Raw genomic sequence first — 20,846 nt, forward strand, 5'->3', positions numbered from 1 at the left:
AACTGCCTGCTGCAGTGCAAGAGGGATCGTTGACCCTTCATGGCCTTTTTTGAGGGACCAAAGGTGTGATAATCACATGGGGAGCGATCAGAACTTCAGGTTGGGTGTTCAAGTGCCTCCCACTTGAGTTAGTGTAGCTTCTGCATTGCAGCATTTGCTACAAGGGACATGCAATATCATGAAGCAGCAGCACCCTGTGTCACACCATTCCACAATGGTGATTTTCACAGACATTCTCCCCCATACACATTCTTCATTCTCTGATGGATGCCTACCAGTGTTTTTCTCTTGGCAGCCAAGAAAAGAACAACAATACGTTGGTCATGTTTGGACACATTTGGTAATAATATCGTCATAGTTCACATTCCCACATTTACCGCATGCACATCTCAAAGACACTAATGCCACACTAATTCCTGGCCTACATGTCAGTGCTTATGTACTCACATCAGAATCGCACTATGTAACATATATGCTGCAGCAATGCCCTTGAATGGAAACTTTATGATTGCCCCTTATACCAATGTAATCCAAATTTTTCAACATGCTGCAGATTTAATCTCCTTTCCTATGGCAGCCATATGAAAGAACAAGTCTGATAGGATCGCAATCATAATGAAAGTGATGAATGTTAGCTTTCAAAATATATCTCTTGTTCTTCCTCAAATTTTGAAAACCAACAACAACTATGTACAATGAGGTGGCAAAAGTCATGGGATATAGATATGCACTTATACAGATAGTGGTACTATCAGGTACACTAGACATAGATGGACAGTGCATTGGCAGAGCTGTCATTTGTACCCAGGTGATCCACGTGAAAACGTTTCCAACATCACTATGGTTGCATGACAGGAATTTCGGAAAAGTAGTTCGAGCTAGGTGCATGTGACAGTCTAATTCGGATTCACTCAACAACCAAAAATAGAGGCGTTTGCGTAGAGTTACCTGTGCAAACAGGCAAGCGACACTGTGTGAAATACCTGCAGAAATCAATGTGGGATGTACGACTAAAATATCTGATAGGACAGTGTGGCGAAACGTGACGTTAATGGGCTATGGCAGCAGACGACCAAATAGAGTGCCTTTGCTAACATCACAACATTGCCTGCAGTGCCTCTCCTGGGCTTGTGACCATATTGATTGGACCCTAGACATCTGGAAAATTGTGGCCTGGTCAGATGAATCCTGATTTCATTGGGTATGGCCGGTGGTAGGGTTCGAGTTTGCTGCAGACTCCATGAAGCCATGGACCCAAATTGTCAACAAGGCACTGTGCAAGCTGGTGGTGGCTCCATGATCATGTGGATTGTGTTTGCGTGGAATGGACCCAAGTTGTCAACAAGGCACCGTGCAAGTTGGTCGTGGTTCCATGATGGTGTGAGTTGTGTTTGCATGGAATGGACTGGGTCCTCTGCTCTAACTGAAGCGATCACTGGCAGGAAATGGTATGGTCAGCTACTTGGAGACGATTTGCAGCCACTCATGGACTTCATGTTTACGAACAACGATGGAATTTTTATGGATGAAAATGCGCCATTGTCCACAGGAAGTTTGAAGAACATTCGACGATTCGAGCGAATGATTTCATGAATCCTATCAAGCGTTCATGGTAAATAATCGAGAGATCAGTTCATGCACAAAATCCTGCACCAGAACCACCTTCCCTATTATGGATGGCTATAGAGACAGCACGGTTCAGTATTTCTGCAGGGGACTTGTAACAACTTGTTGAGTCCATGCAACATCGAGCAGCTGCAGTACACTGGGCAAAAGGCGGTCCAACAGTATATTAGGAGGTATTCCATGAGTTTTGTCTTCTCGATGTAATATTTATCTGATCCGGATTTCTTTTATTGTCTAGTTTCTCTGACTATGGCAGCTTAGTTTTTCAACATTTTTAATAATAAAAAACTCCGCTTTAAACTTAATGGTGTAGTTAACTTCTGTCATTCGCTGCAAATAATCTCCTATACACTCAAAGGTACCATATCATACAACATTTAATTACATGTAGCTTACTGTATAACATAAAGACAAGTGTAGTGAACAAAACAGATGGATTTTTAACAATCCTGACATTGCTTTTTCAGACTTGCCACTTCTGATGAAAAACCTGGGAAAGGGGGATACATTTTTGCATACTTGTATCTCAAATAATGCTTTGTGTACCAGCATTTGTTGCCATTCAGTGTCACAGAGACATGTTTTACAAATGTAACGATGTGTTTCTCCCAACAAGATGTAAAATACTGATATGGAGTTTTCATGGGTACATGTTCATGTTGACAGATACTGGACCTTATTAAAACCGCTGCAAAAGTTCATCACTTTCCTTCAGTACAGTAATGATATAAACTATCAAAGTATTCCTGGAGCACAAAATTTTTGTTACCATATGCACAAATAAAACAATTTTACGGATTGCGAATTCGTGACTTTTGTTCATGACGGAATTATTTTGAGTATGTGGACAGCTTGTAAGCATTGCAATATTGTTCTTATCTGACAGCTATCTGTTTCAGAACTGTTACAATAAATGACGTAAGGTTCATAACTGGAAATAACCCTTAGTCACATACAAGATGACAAATTTTTTGGCCAATTATAACATGGTATATGACACGAATCTGTGGGGCTGCAGTTGACCTCTGCTCAGATGCCTGAGTTCTATACCCAACTAGTATGGAAATCATGGAAATTATGACATTCGCCATCTGAACATCTTTGTTTCCTGCATTTTAGAGATTCCCACATTATATAATTTTATTTTATTGTTCGACCTCAAACAGCGCGGTATCAATCATAACAAAATGAAGAACAGTATACAAGATATTAATATTTACTGCTACAAGTACAGCGTGCGCTTTAGCAGTAAATGAAATACACATTTGTATGAAATACACCAACACATTCAGTTGTACTAAGAATTTGTAGGCGACTGACTTTGCCGCACTTACCTCGCTGTCTGCATTTTTTTAAACTTTTTTGTTTTGCGTTTTCTGGTGATTGTATATGTTAGCTGCGCCGAGTAACTAATGGGGACAGACGTAAAAACAACGAAATTGTCACTGACTCAATTTCAGTCATAGGCAATAAATCTGTTTCAGATTCTCTTCGTTATGAGCTTGAAAACTACGTGATTTCGAGACTTCTTATTATATTGTTGATTTATGTTGGCTACCCTGTTTGTTTCAACTGACGTGTCTGTACGCGAAAAGGTTTGATAAGGAGGCGGCGAAGTAGTTGTATTGTTGTTTAGACAGGAGGGAAGATGTTGGCGTTGGTTCTGGTGTTTCTTTTCTGCAATTCCTTGTCCGCCGAAGTTATAAACTGTAAAGGATGTGTGCCTTTAGACTCCTATTCATTTGACAAAGTAAGTACACTTAGTTATGTGGTATGATGTACGGTAATTTTATGTGGCACATGATCAATAACGAAAGTTACCGGTGTTAAATTCTTGAGGATTAAACTGTTAATTTCTTTACGAAACTATGCTTTTCAATTTGAAATTGAACTAACGTTATGTAGTACAGTTCGACAGTATACTATACAGAGATTACTATATCAACTTCTATGAAACTGTGTAACACACTGTTGTTCTGCGATGACGGAAACAAAATTCGTGGATACCCACCACTTTTATTACCCATGTATCCAACAAGTCTTAAGTATTTCTTTTGTGTTATTTCTGTGAAAGGCTAATGACCACACTAGAGCGGTGAATAAAAAAAAAAAAGCCATTGACAGCTAATGTTACAAAGAATAAGACGAAAGGAAGTTATAAAATTGCAGTTTCTTTAATGTGGTACAAAAGCTTTTGTATGTATTTGCTGACTTGCGGAATACTAGATGTTTCCGGAGGGCACAGAAGTACCTTCGGAAATACGGCTAGAAATTGCAAAAACGAAGTGCAACTTGTTAACCTTAGAGACTGTAACCTCACGATCTGTTGGAATATGAGCGCACGTTTCACTGGATAGAGTGGACGAAAAGTGAAAATTCGAAGATTATTGAGCTTTCATTAATGTATCAGGATATTTTCACATTTTAACGAACTTCACAATTCCATTCTTGCCCTCAACTGTGACACATTACAGAAGTTAGTCATTGAGATATTGCGCTCCAAAATGGAATCTACTTTGCAGCAAAACTGAAAACATTCAGGAAAAAAATTCGTGTAAGGAGACAGTGACAGGGGTCATTTCACGTCAAATCACGCAATAATTAAAGTATTTGTAACCCTCTATCTTCGATTTTCGTAAAACTTTGTGCATTTGCTTATACTTTTAACATAGTATCTTCTGCAAAATCATTTTAGTCCCAGACTACATCTTTATTTTGTGTCGAATTTTAAATGTAGTGATATTCTGGTTACTGGGCTCTCCAATAACGTCAATGCAAAATGGTACTTATCTACATAAATGCCCATAGCTCAGGTGTTGATTCTGGTTACTGGGCTCTCCAATAATGTCAATGTAAAATGGTACTTATCTACATAAATGCCCATAGCTCAGGTGTTGGCGATGCTTTTGATTTGGGATTTTTTTCAAAGTTATGTTAGGCATATAGTTAACAGATAGGCCAATAAATGCCATACGATCATTTCATTTTATTGATGCAGTAAAGTTACAAAGAACATTTTTAAGAAATGTTAATGTATGTCAGTTTTCGATTTCAGAAAAATTGCGAGGATGTGGAAAAATGCCTGTATCTCATTTCTTCAACCTACTGGGAACCTTATTTTGGTGTAAAATAATCCCATGGATTGTAAGCTTTCCAATAAAAAAATAAATAAAAAAAATTCGGGCCTTCTTCTACGTGATACACACATCTGAAATCAAAATACCTTTTGCTTTGATGGAAAAGTGTAATTTTAAGTAAGTTAACCCACTCACTGTTCCGTTACCTCAGATGCAATGGTACCAAATTAGCAAATTTAAGTATAACTCATTTTAGGCAGGAAGGTTAACTTTATGTGTGAAAATTTATTTCCTTTCATTTGACTTATTCAGTGACTGAAGACTATAATATATATAATTTATATCTTCAGCCAGTCACCTGCTCACAGTGGTAAAAAAGTGTTCTTAGACAGCAGTAGCTTCTTTGAAATCTTTATAGGCATGAAAACAATGCAACAATTGCTGAAATTCATTGTCGAAAATAAGTGGCATGCATCAATTAGTCTATTTGGCTTCAGTTGCTGTTTGTCTTTCTGTGAGACAGATCGTATCTGTTTGTGGTGCTGGCCATGTCATTCCACTTGTATTAAGTATGTTATAAGTGAATTAGTGCTCAGTTAATTGCAGTGGAAAATTTGAATTCATGTACTGTTGGAAAATTACTAAAAGCCACCATGTCATTTGACACCCTATACCTTAGTAAGTTTTCCACAAGATCAAGAAAGTGCTACTATATGTGGACATCACAGATAGTGATATCCGAAAGTTTTTTAAAGTCATCAAAGAACTTGTTGATTCTTCAAAATATGCAGACAAACAGTTACAAATCTTTGAGGTCAGTTTGTTTGTCTTTGTCTAAAACATTGTGCTAAAAGAATCTATGTAAAACTAGGCCAGTACATGTGCACATGTTATAAGTTTTGTGAACAGAAAACTGATGTCACTGGTAGAAATGAAAGTGGTGCAGAGACATTTCACAAATCAGTACAAAAAAAAGTCAAAGTATTGAGGGTGCAAATAGAACCTCACATGATTTGGTGGTGCTCTCCCTTTAAGCTTCACTCCATCCAATTCACAACAAGGCTACACATGGCATAAGAAGCTAGAAAAAGGAAGCATGTTTTGGAAAGAAAAGTGTATAGGGCATAAAATGGCAGTAGTGAAGATTCTGACTGTAGAGGAGAAAAATTTGATGATGAAATTGTTGAGAAAGCCAAACATTTTGATGCGATGATATTGTTAATGGAAGAAAAAGTGACTAGCATAAGAATACCTGAAAAAATTCAGATTTTAACTTTAGCTCCACCCTCTTGGTCAACAGAAAAAATAATGTCAGAATTCAATGTTGGTGAGCACGTGGTTTGACAAGTAAGGAAACTGTAAACAGAAATGGGTATTTTATCAATTCCTAAACCGAAAAGGGGGAAGTTATTGCTTATGAAATGGTGAAGATTGCCACTTATTTCTGCAAAAATGATGAATATACTATAATAACAAGCAGCAGCTCTACGAACCATCCTGCGTGTGGTAATGTGGTAAATGAAGAAAGTAAATAGGTAATTGTGAACCACTGCTTTATAAGTACTGATATGGAACATGATGTAGAATATGTAAATGCTGGCCAGAAAGAAACGGTCAAGTGGCTGGTGGAGCATTACTGACTAGTGAAGAAAGTGCATTACATCAGTGATGGATGTGCTGCTCGATATATGAATAGAAAAAGCTTTAAAAATATGTGTGAGCACAAAAATTGATGCTGAGCCTTCTTTTATTTGCCACTATCCACAGTAAATGTGTGTGTGTGATGGTTTAGGAGGAACTATAAAATGTATATGGAGAAGAGCTAGTCTTCAATTAGCAGACGATTCACAAATAACAACTGCATCTGGTTTCCACGATTTCTGCAAAGCTAATATTGACATATGTTGTTTTCACCACTTACAGAAAGTCGGTGTAGGATTTCCTATGCACAAACCTCAAGAAGAGATTTTCAACATGTGATCCTGTGGAGATTGGAAGAGTAACTTCTTGAGATTGGAAGAGTAACTTCTTCTGGAAAACCTTCCTTGATTTTTTTTCATTAATTGAAAATGCCCCACAATTGACATGCACTCGTCCTCAATTCTTTTGCATGAGCTGTACTTTGCCTTCGTCAGAAATGTCTGTGATGAAGGAGACGTCAAACTGTTTTCTCCGCCCACTTGGACCAGCAGTGTCCTTTTTTTATCCTGAGAAGGAAGACTTTGTTTTGTGCCTTTGGAAAACATTTGATGTACTATTGGTGCACCCATATCAACATCATTAGGAAGAATGTATTACTTTAATTAAGAAAATATTAGGTTAACACAACATAATTTGTCCTGGTGGATTAAAAACAGAGTTGTTCTTAAGAAGTTTCATAGATAGTTTCAGGGATCTTCACTGCTAAACGTGTACATTTTTAATTAACATTGTTGTGGCTAGAATAGTTGTTGTTAAAGATTTGACAACCTAAATAAAGTTAACCTGTGTAATGAAAATGTTTCAGTTAAATTTATAACTTTTGGTTCTGTACTTTCATGAGGCAGCCTTACTGAAAGTTTACGTAATCTGATTTCAGTGCTCTTCTGGACAGTGGTGTCATATATTAAACGGTTTCGATAAAAATAAATCTTGTATCAGCTGTCAGTGTTTTAGATATTTAATAATCATTGTTTGGACCACAACAGCTTAATTTGATTTTCTATATTACCATAAGTCAAGAACAGTTCAGTAAGAAGTGACTGGACATGGACTGCAAGGGGATGTCCTGTTCTGGGCCACTGGTGCGAGAGATGGATCGCCGTGTTAGGAAAAAGGAGATGGTAATTACGATGGTGAGGTGAACTATGAACGTGGGCAGTATAATTTGCAAGCAGTAGTTTCCACCGGAGCTGCAATGGGGGAATGTCAGCTTTCACGAGGAGGCTGTTCACTGGGCTCATTTGGAAAGCTCCCGTTGCAAGCTGAGCTCCACAATGGTTGATAGGGTCTAGCAGCTGCAGCACGGAAGGTGATGCTGAGCCATTCGAGTCTCTACAAGACTGTATGAGGGCTTTGTACAGCTGCAGCGGTGTATGGTGATCAGCATCCCAGTCAGTGTGGCTGAGGCATCGAATAATATTAAGATGCCACCAGCACTTTTCCTTAAGCAGGCTAAGATGGGGAACCCAAGTTAAGTGGGTGTCGATGATCAGTCCCAAAAAGCGGTAAGTCTCCAATACGTCAAGTAGTAGGTCATCGAGGTAAAGACCTGGATGGGGGTGGAAAATAATGACGACAAAAGTTCATGATGTAAATCTTGGCTGCAAAAAACTTAAAAGCCATGAGTGAGGGTCCTTGACTGCACCTTTCTTATGGCTTCCCTTTGCTGTTTGTATTGACGTTCTTGTTGTCTCTGTGTGTGTTAATCGTGACTTCTCTTTTAGGGTGGAGATTTTAGTGTGTTGCAGAGTGGCTGGTTAATTCTTTTTTGTTCTTGTAATCTGCCAGCCTTGGCCATCTGCTATATTATTTTACTACCTCCCGCTACTTTTAACTTTAGTGTATGTTTTCCCCATTTGGGTAGCTTGTTTAGTTTCCTCTCTCTGTGTGGTTTCCTGTTAGTTTTCTGCCCTTTTCCTTTCCTCTACTCCTTTTGGGAATTGTTTTAACTTGAGCCTCGTTTACATGAGAAAAAAGGGACTGATGACCCTATAGTTTGGTCCCTTTATACCCCAAACCAACCAGCTAATAGTTACTAATCTTTTTTCCAATAAAGATACATCCATTCTCTGATCTAGGAAAATATGAGTGTGATGTGTTGAAAATAAGATATTTATTGTTGTTGTTGTTATTATTTGTGTCTGGAGTAATGCAATCCAAATGACAAACTCAAGTTGCAGCATTTGCATTTGTAAAAAAATTTCCATTCCCCCCCCCCCCCCCCCCCCCCCCCCCCCCCTCAAACTACATGAAGTATGTGGAGAAATTTTGCATTCACTATTGCCATGCAAAAAGTAACAAGTTTTGTGAAAATATGAAGCAGTGGGCATCATGTATGGATGATCATACCTAGAACTAATTTTTTTTCCCATCACAATACAAAGTATTGATTTCAAATTTGTGTGTGTGTCCATTCGTAAAAACCCATTAATCATTTTTTTTATCACATTGTGTGCTCTCTTGGGAATTATTTAAGACCAATAATAAGTTCCCACCAGGTTCGAGAAATGTTGTACAGGTATTTTCAATGTGTGTGTTCTTTTCTGGAAGCTGGAAAGTAACACATTAATTTTTTTTTGTATTGTTCTTTGTAACTTTACTGCTTAAATAATTACATGTTTTAAATATATGCTTCTCTTAACTTATGAAAAAAATTCCAAAGTAAAAGCTTCGTAAAGACCTGAGTTATGGGCATTATATAGATAAGTAACATCTTGCATTGACATTCTTGCAGAGCCCAGTTATCAAAATATCACCACATTTAAAATTAGATGTAAAAAAGTTTGCCTTAGAGCAAAAGTATTTTGCCCAAGTTCTTGGAAGTATAAGAAAATGTACAAGGTTTCATGAAAATTTGAGATGATGGGTGATATAGCCTGCATGATTTGACATGGAATGACTCATAGACTTACTATAGTTTCTCATAATAAAAAGATTGTCAAAATTATAACCAGAAAAAGACATCCGAGTTAATCTGTATGTTGCTGTGATTTGAATACTTACTAGAAACTGCAGTGTGTTACCACATCTTTCTCTTCTTTGTCATAGGTACTCAGTTGTTGACACAAATGGCTAAGTAGTGTAAGTCTTGTACATCAATAACAGTGTCCATGTTAAAACATCAGAGTGTATTTATTATATTATTCAAAGAATTGATACTTTTTAAGAAATATTTCTAAATGATTCAGCTAGGTCATTAATGAAGTATGTTCAGGTGTTTAGAAGCTTAAAAATTTTTTGTCATGTGCATCCTTGAGGGCATATAATTTAGTATGTCTTAACGGGCACTATGTTCCTTCTCTCTTTTAGTTTCATATTGGCTAAAAGGTAAAAGCTCGTGTTATTTAGGACAGTTGCAAAATTTTGTTATCATAATTGTCAATGGCTCAATTTTGGCTATTTTGATATAATTTACCTGTAATTGTTTTATGTAACTGACAGATTTTCATTTTTTCTCCAGATTATTTCGAGGTTTAAAGCATCAGTGATAAAATTTGATGTTGCATACCCTTATGGTGAAAAGCATGAAGAATTTGCAAAAGTCTCCCATGCTACCCATGACATTCCTGACCTGCTTATTGGTGAAGTTGGCGTGAAGGACTATGGTGAAAAAGAAAACTCTGATCTTGCTGAACGTTTCAAAGTCACCAAAGATGATTTTCCAGTTGTGAAATTATTTCTGCAGGGGAAGGAAGAGCCAGTTACTTTTACAGACACAGATTTCACTGCAGACAATATAAAGAAATTCATCCGCAAATATTCAGGAATCCATATCGGATTACCTGGGTGTCTGGAAACTTTTGACAAACTAGCAGCAAAGTTTTCAGAAACAAATGATAAAGAAGCAAAGAAAACAATTTTGAGAGAAGCAGAAGATGAGTGGGATAAGACAAAAGGTAAGGTAGATCAACAAAAAGCAGAAACCTACGTCAAAATGATGCGAAAAGCCCTGGAGAAAGGGGACGAGTTCATTCCCAACGAAATGAAGCGAGTGCAAAATTTGGCAAAAGGCAAGCTGAGTAAAGAAAAGAAAGAGGAAATGCAACATCGACTTAATATCTTGCAGTCATTCACACACGATGAACTATAATATCCTATTTGTTCGGATATCAGCTATCAGCAGAAAGACTGAGATAAGGCAAACATTCCAGCACAACAAAACAAGAGTGTGAATAGTTTGGTTGAGTGACTTGTATGTATGACAGTAGTGATAAAATTTTGTGTAAACATGGTACCACTCTTCAGAAATGTTACTTGCTCAGTGGTGTAATTAAATTTTAAAAAGTTCTATAAAATTATCATACTTTTAAATCATTGCCTTTTATTGATACAAATTGTGTTCAGAAAATTATGTTGTATAAGCTACTCATAGCATAAACTAAAAGGTAAATACTAGTAGGTAATTTTGGTGCAATACAGAAGATGATGTCTCACCTTTTCATGTTTCTTTAAAGCCATAAAACACATTACACTTTTCCTTTTAATTATGGCCTGATTTGAATGTGTTTTTGCCTACTCTGTATCTTTCCATTACTGTTATGTGTAGCAGACTCCTACAAAGATGGAATGGTTGTGGTTTTGTTTTTAAGGACATGTGTATTTGCTGTCTAATACGTGCAAATTGGCCGTTTGTTGTTTTTGTTGCAGTTTGTGTTTTTTAAATACAATGGATTTAAAAGACGTGTTTGGTTTCCATTTTTCATAGAAGTAGAATGAACCCATTTGTAATTTTCATGTGTTCTCCTGTGTTGAATTCTGTGTGGTGAAGGTAGGGGGACTCTTACATGAAGTACGAGTCAGTCTGATGTTATAACTGAGTTGGCATAAGTTGATCCCTGACAGTTACGGTGGGCTGGGTACTGCAGCTCAGGGGGGCTACCTCAACGAGTCATGTAATGTGATTTTGTAAACATTTCTATGGAAACACTGCGGTGGTATTAAAACTCTGCAAACACCAACTGGTTTCACTTATAGCCATTAGCACTTGGCAACTAAAAGCCAGCGACACTGCTGCGAGCTGTCGGACATCAGCTTACGCTGTCTCAACTATGGTGAGCAACAGCCGACAGTCAACTCTAGGTAAAAAATGTAGTTAAAAAGTAACATCAATATAACTGGAGACAGATGTAAGTTAATAAGTAACTGTTCCATGGTTTTTATATACTTTCTTAAAGTGGTCTACATGCAAAAATGCGAATTTTTTGCTTAGAATTTACTGGCAGATGCAGTTGTAACCTGTATGTGGCTTAGTATTCCAAGTCTGATCCTCAGTTACTAGGATCTTCTTCCGGCACATAATCACCATACTTGACAATGTACTATGCACACAAAAATTCACTACTGTTTTGTTAACTCACTGAAAATTTGAAGATATTGGAACTTCCCCTCCCTGCATACTTTCTGAACATAATGCTATCGGTATAATAAATCTGCCGAATATACAAAGTGGACATTATGGAATCAATTAGGCCTGATGAAGCAGCCGTTTGTTGTGAAAGCTTGAATTTTGTGTGTCTATCGACCTGCCAGCTCTTTCGTTTGGTAAGTCACATCATCTTTGTTTTAGATATATTTTTCCCACGTGGAATGTTTCCCTCTATTATATAGAGGAAGTAATATGATACTTAAATAATTAACATTCCATATACATAAATTTTTTAAGGTAATCTGAGGCAAGAGCTTCCCCACAAGTAGCAGAACTTCCACAGAAACAAACATCTGCCTCTATAATGACTTCCCTACAGTATAATTAAAATTTACACTTTTTAGTCAACTATCATCTGCATTATAATAATGTGCTCTGCCTACATACAGTTTTTGGCTTACATGTCCATACATTTGACAGACTTTTAAATGAAATGGAGAATTTTAACAAACTTAATATACCCTTAACAAATTGCTTTTAGCACTCTCAGGAAGTATGAAAAATAATAATCCAGTATTACGATGCAATCAAAGTAAATACACTGACACTCAATAAAATTCTAGGTTAGTGCTTCATTTGTCCCTCAACAAATCTATAATTGAACTGAGCAATAATTCTTCAATAAGAAGTTGCTATTCAATTCATATAAGATATTACAAATCATAATCTCAACTTGATATCTGCACTGAAAATGGGCACTCTCAAGGTTAGAAACAATATCCTATTTCAGATTACAGTTTAACAGCTAACTCCAACAGTGGAGCCACAGCAACAAACTAAAATTAGTTTTATCATGGAGATCACCTCTTATTTGTGTCAAACTAATTTGTTATGGGCTAACTAATGAATTCCTCATAGATCATTAGATAGCACACTAAATAAAAATGAACACACAGAATTATAAGAAACAGGATGGCTACCCAGCACTTATCCTCAAGAGTGAAGTTTCAAGGCTACCAATCGACAAAAAAGTACACAAGTTTATCATTTTGGAACTTACCTTCATCCTTAGCAAGGTAAGACCTCTAGAGGACCTTCACTCCCGAGATGAGACAACAAAGTGAGAAGTATAATACTAAGAATTGGGAGGAAAGTGAGGATTCAGTTGGCCTTTTAGTGAAGCAGATACTCCAATTTGAGTCATGTGAAAGCATGTTCAACAACTTGATACTAGGTATCACCAAAGCAGATTCTTATTTGTGAAAGTTCATGTACTCTTCCATTTTAATGGTTGTGACTCCTATGCAAAAATGGAGTGAAAACATGCATAGTTTTACATGTTGCTCTGCTTTTGATGGGTTTATAACAGGTGGAGCTCACAAGTTATGTGGGTGCATACATGTGACTTAAAGCAGGAATAATCATAGGCTATGGATAATGGACTGGCAGTGTCCTGTTTTACAATGATGTTACAGATGTAAGAAGGGCAACAGAAGGTGAAGGGCATTGGGGAAAGGATCACATTTCAGAAAGTGATACCCTTAATAAAGTAATGTGTTGAAGTATTAAAAGGTCTACTAGGTATTTTGTAACAAGGCAGTGCTTTTTGGAATTACGAGTTGTATTTATTGTGTATGACAAAAGTGCAGTACCTGGTTGATTTGTTAATGGACAGGATCTGTGGCCTTGTGCACCCACAGCTTTCTACCTGAGATCTCTGTGTGGTAACGATAGATTCTGCAATGCTTTATTGCGACCAAATATTTAAATGCCGAGTTGCTTAATATGAGTGGGTACAAACTGCATTCTTGAGTATGTAATAAATATCTTCCCATTATGCTACGTCAGAATAGACATTGCTGAGTATAAATATACAAAAAAATTTAATTGGTCAGTGTGGGAGATTCCTATAGGTCAACCATAAGTGACTGACAGTTGAGCATAGAAGATTGCAATATTTCATCTTGGCCAAGTGCATACATTATGGCTGCAGCAGCAGATTCTAAATTTCCATTCTTGACATTTACATATCCTTAGTTTAGGTGTAGTATTGTTTGCTTAATAGGATGTAATAGATTTATCACTACTCTCTGCATTTTTTGCAACATGTAAAATAAACATGCCACATGAAAATGAATCATTTATGTTACCACCTGTCAGCATTGTCTGCAAGTGAAATTTGAGGGAGAGGAATCAGAACAGGGAACAGAACAGATGTGACCACACTCATTCTCTGACTGGCTGAAGCTATGGTAATGACATACACAAATGACTTGTGTATTTTATGTACCTGTGTGTACAGACTATTTGACATTGATTCTTATATCGGACTGCTAATAATCTGATGACAGTAGAAAGCCAAAACCAGTCATCGTGAATTATACACTTTCATTGAATTACAGTGGACGTTTATGAATAACATACTGAACACGATTGTGGACTAATTTACAGAAGTAATGACTGTCATTCACTTTGTTGTTCTGATCCTGGTATAAACTACCAAAGAGCAAAGTCTGTTAAACTTAGCTGTTTGCTGACCTAATTAATGTGTCATCCAGTTGGAAGTTTCATCAACATGAACAATTTAAAAATTGAAGCCCGTTACAGTAATATCTAAAACAGTGTTTAAAATAACGCACGTATCATGGCTTCAAAATGTTTTGGAGCCCACTTTTTTATTTATTTATTTATTTTTTTTCAAAGTTTTGCTTTTACTCACAAAGTAAGGTCCCAATTGAAGCAACACTGGCAGCATAACTACTATACTTTGCCTTCTGATTGTTAACAATACTTGGCACATTATTGGAGTAGCATTATTAGCCCAGTGATACTACCAGCATTGCTGGAGCTGTGTGTTTCTCTCTTCATTTGCAGAGCTACATTTTTCCTACCCACAGTGGTAATTTTTTCTAGATTTTCCATTTTACAGGAAAGTAAATTTTTAAATTTCTGAAATCAGGGATTCAGCCATTTTTAATGGTTTCATCAGCACTTAGTAATGCATAGTGGCAACATTTGACATGTTCATTAATTACAACTGAAATTTTGGCAAACTTATGAACAATGTGCAACTCTCAAAGAATTCTACAAACAGGAAACCTCTGTTGCTATTTCAACAGATTGCCTGTATTGGAAACTTAATTTGCTATCACCACATGGTCATTGTTGGTACTTACAGAATACAGTGTACTTTTAATCAGTCATATTAAATCAGCATTCAAAACCAACTTACAATGATGACATTACTTCACTCTGTAGCAGTTTCTTTTAACTACTGATCAATACTTTATACCCTTATTACCTAAGGTATTAAAGATCACTCACTACTAAGCAGAAGTGTTACATCAATAAGTATGCACACCCACAGTAAAAATTAAATAAATCGATAGCTCTCAGAGTAATCCTTCCACAAACAATAGTTTTATCAGTGCAATTAACAATTAGTTATCCAGTGGATGAATGGTCACTGACAAACTGGTGGCACAACATACTCAGTTTCAATTGCTGTTTCACAATGAGGGCTATACAGATACTTCCCTCCACCAACAGCATCCCTTAACTACATAGATAGGCATTATACTTGCAGCACATCCTTTGCTCCCATAATTGTCCTGCCCTCAATCTGCAGTAATCCACTCTCCCCACACCCTCCACCCAACAGTTTCTCCTTACTCTCTCTCCTGTCCCCCTCACATTTCACGTCACATTTAGCGTGTGCTACTCTGCACCAACTCCAACATCCATACATCCTTGCTCGTGTACCTGCCACTCCTCCCTCTAACATTTCTACCTGGCAAACTGCCACCCCCCCCCTCCCAATCCTCCTCCCCCCTGCCTTCCACCCCTCTCTTCCTCTATCCAACACACCTGCTCTTTGTATTTTATTCTATCTCAAAAAAGGATTACTCTGAAAGGTAGGAAGTTTCATTCCTTTTTGTGTATGCCTACCAATGACTCAATGAGTTAAACAGAAAGTGTTTACATACTACCAGAATCTTCCCATTTCACCTAAGACGTTTTCCAGTATGAATTCAACAGAATACAGGTTTCTGTGTAATGTCTGCTGGTGTTTGAGCAAATAATCTTGAGTCATGCACATGTCATTAGGGAGGTAAGGAGAGGGGGGGGGGGGGGGGGGGGAGAATCTTTAAATTTAAAGAAAAAAAGTTTTGTTCTACTGTCGTGTTACTGGGCCACAAAAGTTTTATTTTAGCATGCATACAAGACAATTAGGAATCAACAATGACGAGCAACATAACTCAATAGTATGTTTAATTATATATAATCTCAGCAAGCTATATAATAATATGAATAACATAGTCAATATACAGTCATCTCCACACATGGCAAAAAAATATGAAATCAGAATATCTGCAGTTGACAAGGAATAAAAATAATGAGAACATCAGGAATGTCAAGTTTATATTTTCCACATTACTCAACCAGTCACAGGAATCTGATTCCATATCACAATAAAAGCATAATTCTAAGTCCACATATCATACGTATAAAAATATCTTTCACGAAGACCCATAGAAAATCTATAGCTACAGTAACTTTACTTTGCAGTTTCACCCTCTGCCACTTCAGGCTTTTCTAACTTCGTATCTGCTGTTTTTTCATCAGCCACTTTTAACTGCTCCAGTTTCTCATTCAGATTTTCATCTTCTGCAACACAAATCTCTTGATTTTCATCACTTTCATTTTCATCACTTTGGTGATTTTCTGTATTTATTTGATCGTTGGATTCATTTCCTAAACAGAATTGTGAATATATTAAGGGGCAACATAAACGAAATAGAACATTACATTACAGACAAAACACTAGCTCTGAGATACTTAAATATCGGATGATGTTATATTCTGTAACAATGAGCAGGTTTTAAACCAAAAATTTAATTAGATTTGTTGGAAACTTACCACTAGAGCTTTTGTTTAGCTGAGTCTCCACAATCATTTTTGCTTCTTCAAACTTTTCCTTCCATTTCTTTGCATCTGTAACAGACAGTTGATAAAGAAAAACCAAACTTGTTTATGTAGATATACTGACAGTATCTACATATACTTCAGAAACTATAATCCTATGTCCTTCACTGACTATGACTGCAGTTAACAGTACTTCATTTTACTTTCTAATAATATCAGAGGGGGAGGGAGAGACTCCAGTAATATACAGTGTGGTGCAAAAGTCACTGGACAGTTTGTTAAATAAAAACAAAAGTAACATCAAGATATAGTACAGTAGAAGTTTTAAGCCATTAAGTTGTTATTACTAAAAGGTGATAATTACACCTTATCAAGCTGATATACAATGTAATGACAGAGAAACCAAACAATAATCGAAGTAATGAATTTTGAAAGGTTAATTTGTGAGAAGTGTTTACAGTGAGATGTGTTTACAGCTGGAGTTTTCTGAATTGTCCATGTCAACAGAAGGAGAAAGGATTTTCACATTAAAAACATCTTTTTTTTTATAAAAAGTGGTGCTACTGGAGTCATCAAGGACTCTGTTTATTCTCATAAGCCTGGTGCCACTGCTGAATTAAGAGATTACATACCCAACACATTTCATAATTTGGACAATGATAAGTACACTATGCCATAATGGAGTACATAAAAGTGTTTGAGACTCCAAAGATGTATTAATGAAAACAGTCTGAACATAAAAAATAATTGTAAGTATTGTTTGTATTTATAATGAAACATTTCCTATATTTCGTTTAAAACAATGCCCAGCATCCAGCAACTTTTGCACCACCCTGTAGAGTTGAAGGGCATGAATGGAAAGCAGTAGTGGAGAAGGAAATGATGCAGGATTGTAACCTGTCCTTGATGTCATTCAATCTGTACACTGAGCGAGCAGCCAAGGAAAAACTTGGAAGGGGAACCAAATTACAGGAGGAAGAAATACAAACTATTGAGGTTTGCCAATGAGGTTGTAATTCCATCAGATATGACAAAAGGACTTGAATGAGCAGTTGAATGGAATGGATAGCATCGGTAAAGATGAACATCGATAAAAATAAGAGTAATGGAATGTAGTTGAACTCAATCAATTATATTAGGAAATAAGACACTAAAATAGAGAAGGTTTGTTATTCAGGCAGCAAAATAACTGATGCCCAAAGTAAAGAGTATGCAAAATGTAGACTGGCAATAAATAGAAAAGTATTTCTGAGGAAGAGGGATCTGTTACCACTGAATATAAATTTAATGGTTAAGATGTCTTTTCTGAATGTATTATTCTGTAGTGTAGCTTTGTACAAGAGCTATATGTTGATAAACAGTTCAGACAAGAAACTTTTGAAACATGATGTTACAGAAGAATGCAGAACATTATATGGCTAAACTGAATAACTAATGAAGAGGTACTGAACCAAACAGGTGGAAAATGAAATTTACGGCATAACTTGATTAAAAGAAGCAATTGTTTGATAGGACGCATCCTGAAGTATCTAGGAAGAGGCAATGTGATAATGAAGCAAGGTGGGGGTTAAATTATAGGAGACCAAGGTTTGAATACAGTAAGCAGGTTCAAATGGGTGTAGGTCGCAGTACTACTGCCAAGATGAAGCACACCGGAATTACTAGCTGAAACGTTGCCTCAAACTAGTCATCAAATATCACATTTGACATTACTGCACACAAGCTCATCCTCAACAAGAAATAGTGTGCACACTCCATGTTGTAGTTACATATAATCAACTAACATTTAATCCAGTTTAAAATAAAAGTTAATTAGGTTTCATTAATTGATTCCAATCATTTTCTATAGTTCTATCAATAAGCGATTTTTTAAAGTCTCTTTCTGCCTTACACACGCAATGTGTTATCAATAGCATCACCCAATCACCTCTCACTGACTGCCTTAGATATACTTCCTCATAGGTTTCCCTTTCCTTTTGAACTTTGCAGAGTTTCTCCCAGTGGTACTGCATGACCCCTCCGAAAGATTGAATATACCAAATTGGGAGAAACTGGTGACAAGTTAGAGCTTCCATTAAGTCAGTGATATGTTCGGATGGTGCAGTTAGTAGTGTACAGCATATAATAGTAGTTCAAGTACACAGCCTGTGCAGTGTTTAAACTTGCCTAGTGATAATCAGAGTTTAGTTCTTTAACTTTTATTCCTATTCAGCCCCTGGGAGGAAATCCAGAAATTTTTCCAGTTGGGGTGTGCCACCTAAATAACAATTACTGCCTGTATGCTCATCGCCCATTGGTATAGCACTGACATTACAACAAACATATACTTATCTGTAACCGGATTACAGACTACATAGTAACATGTATTTCCTCCTCCCCACTTGAAGGTAGTGAGACATGCTACAGAATGGATTCCGCAAGACTGAAAACTGATTTGCTGTCCACAACTTCCAGAGATTGGCTGGAGCTAATTTCAAGACTCAGAGCCCCATGTTAGTGTGGAGAAATTTTTAAACCACTTTGAGAGAATCTGAGAGCAATGTGATGATGTGTCTTTCTGCCGAAAACTTACTGTAGAAAGAAAGAACACAAGGTTTCATTCCATACAAACTTCTTGCTTGCAAAAATATCTCAACAGTCCCTGTTGGCAAACACGATTTATTTCTGATATGGGGTGTGCCCACCCTTTGCTTTTAGAATGGCATGAACTCTGCTGGGGACGATTTCAAGGAGGTGTCTGAATGTTTGTGGAAGAACGGCAGCCCATTCTTCCCCAGGAGCTGCTGAAACCAGAAAAGGCAGTTATATTGGACGCAAATGTCTGGAGCAGAGTTGACATTCTATGAGAATCTTATCCAAAGTGTTTCACTGGTTTCAGCTTGGAACTCAGGGCACGCCAGTGCATTTCAGAAATGTTATTGCCCACAAACCTATGACAGGATGCATTTTCATGCTGACAGTATCATTGTCTCCAAACTGTTCCTCTACTGTATGCAGTACACAGTGCTGTAAAATGTGTTCATATCCTTCCACATTTAGCATTTTCTAAATGCAATAAGAGGATCACAGCCTAAAAACATCCCCATTCTGTATCACCATCTGCTCTGTACTTCACTGTTGGCTCTATAAATGATGGCAGGTAATGTTCCCCAGCCAAATCCATCAGTATTCTGATTATTCTGAGATCAACACCACTGACTTTCTGTCAATAGCTTTGGTTTTTCAAGGAATCATTCAATCCATGGCTTCAAATTCCTTTTGATTTGTGAGGTGGTCATATCTAACTTCAGGTGCAACAACTTGCCGAAATTCTTGGCACTGCCATCCACGATGAGTGAAAGAGCTCAATGAAGGCACTTTGATCATTTCTGAAGTCACAAAATAATCCAATCCATAGTGGCCTACAGATCTGTCCCAAACCATTCTTACTGTATTGTGTTGTTTTTAGAGTAGCAGTAACAGCAGAAATTATTTGTATCCAATCATTCACAGACTACTGGCATCACCCTTTATGCCATCTCTAGCATCACTTAGCACTAACTACAGGATGTTTAACTCATTATGCATATTCATTGTCCTAGCTGGACTGCTGGTAACACTTTAGAACTCCCAAGTGATTCATTTTGCAGATGTCATGTGATTATTTACAACTGCTCCCCCTGCAATGTTTGACTGTCCCTGACCATCAGTACATTAGGTCCGCCTGATATTGGTTTAAATATGGTTGTTCTTTCACATTTCCACCTCGTATTCACATCACCACCCATGCTTGGAGTTAATGAGCTCTCCTGACTGACATGTTCTGCTGTTACTGCTACTCTAAAAACAACACAATACTCCCCACCTCCTTTTATACTGGTGAGTCCACATCCTATGATGTCTAGCATTCAATTCTGGATAATATAGGGTGTCCACATACTTCTGATCAGATAGTATACCCATACATTGCCGCAGACATTTACAGTCTTGAAATGCAATTTGTCAGTCCAAATGACACTTTCTCATGCTTTGAGGGTCCAATACAATTGGCCTGTTAATTTCGGTGACCTAATGTGCAATGAGCAGAGGTTTACACATGGGATAGTACCTGCTGTGATCAATAGAAGATAGCTGTCAGCAAGTATAACTGTCCACCAGTTAAGTTGGGAAAT

At 37.1% G+C, this 20,846-nt stretch overlaps 2 protein-coding genes across 2 annotated transcripts in view; one reads left to right on the top strand and one right to left on the bottom strand.

Annotated features, from left to right (window-relative positions):
• The first annotated feature begins 3,213 nt into the window (after positions 1-3,213).
• Positions 3,214-11,084, top strand: LOC126419151 (endoplasmic reticulum resident protein 29). The gene is made up of 2 exons (XM_050086261.1): positions 3,214-3,376; positions 9,865-11,084. The coding sequence occupies exons 1-2, from the start codon at positions 3,275-3,277 to the stop codon at positions 10,492-10,494; spliced, it is 732 nt and encodes a 243-aa protein (XP_049942218.1). The 5' UTR covers positions 3,214-3,274; the 3' UTR covers positions 10,495-11,084.
• Positions 11,085-15,936: 4,852 nt separating this feature from the next.
• Positions 15,937-20,846, bottom strand: part of LOC126419184 (ran-specific GTPase-activating protein-like) — a 37,085-nt gene continuing 32,175 nt past the window's right edge. Inside the window, exons 5-6 of the mRNA XM_050086316.1 lie at positions 16,690-16,764; positions 15,937-16,524 (exon numbers count right to left, since the gene is read on the bottom strand). Of these exons, the coding sequence (XP_049942273.1) occupies positions 16,328-16,524; positions 16,690-16,764 (272 nt within the window). The 3' untranslated portion in view covers positions 15,937-16,327. The remainder of the gene's footprint in view (positions 16,525-16,689; positions 16,765-20,846) is intronic.

This window comes from Schistocerca serialis, chromosome 9 (assembly GCF_023864345.2).
Source record: "Schistocerca serialis cubense isolate TAMUIC-IGC-003099 chromosome 9, iqSchSeri2.2, whole genome shotgun sequence".
Classification (NCBI taxonomy): domain Eukaryota; kingdom Metazoa; phylum Arthropoda; class Insecta; order Orthoptera; family Acrididae; genus Schistocerca; species Schistocerca serialis.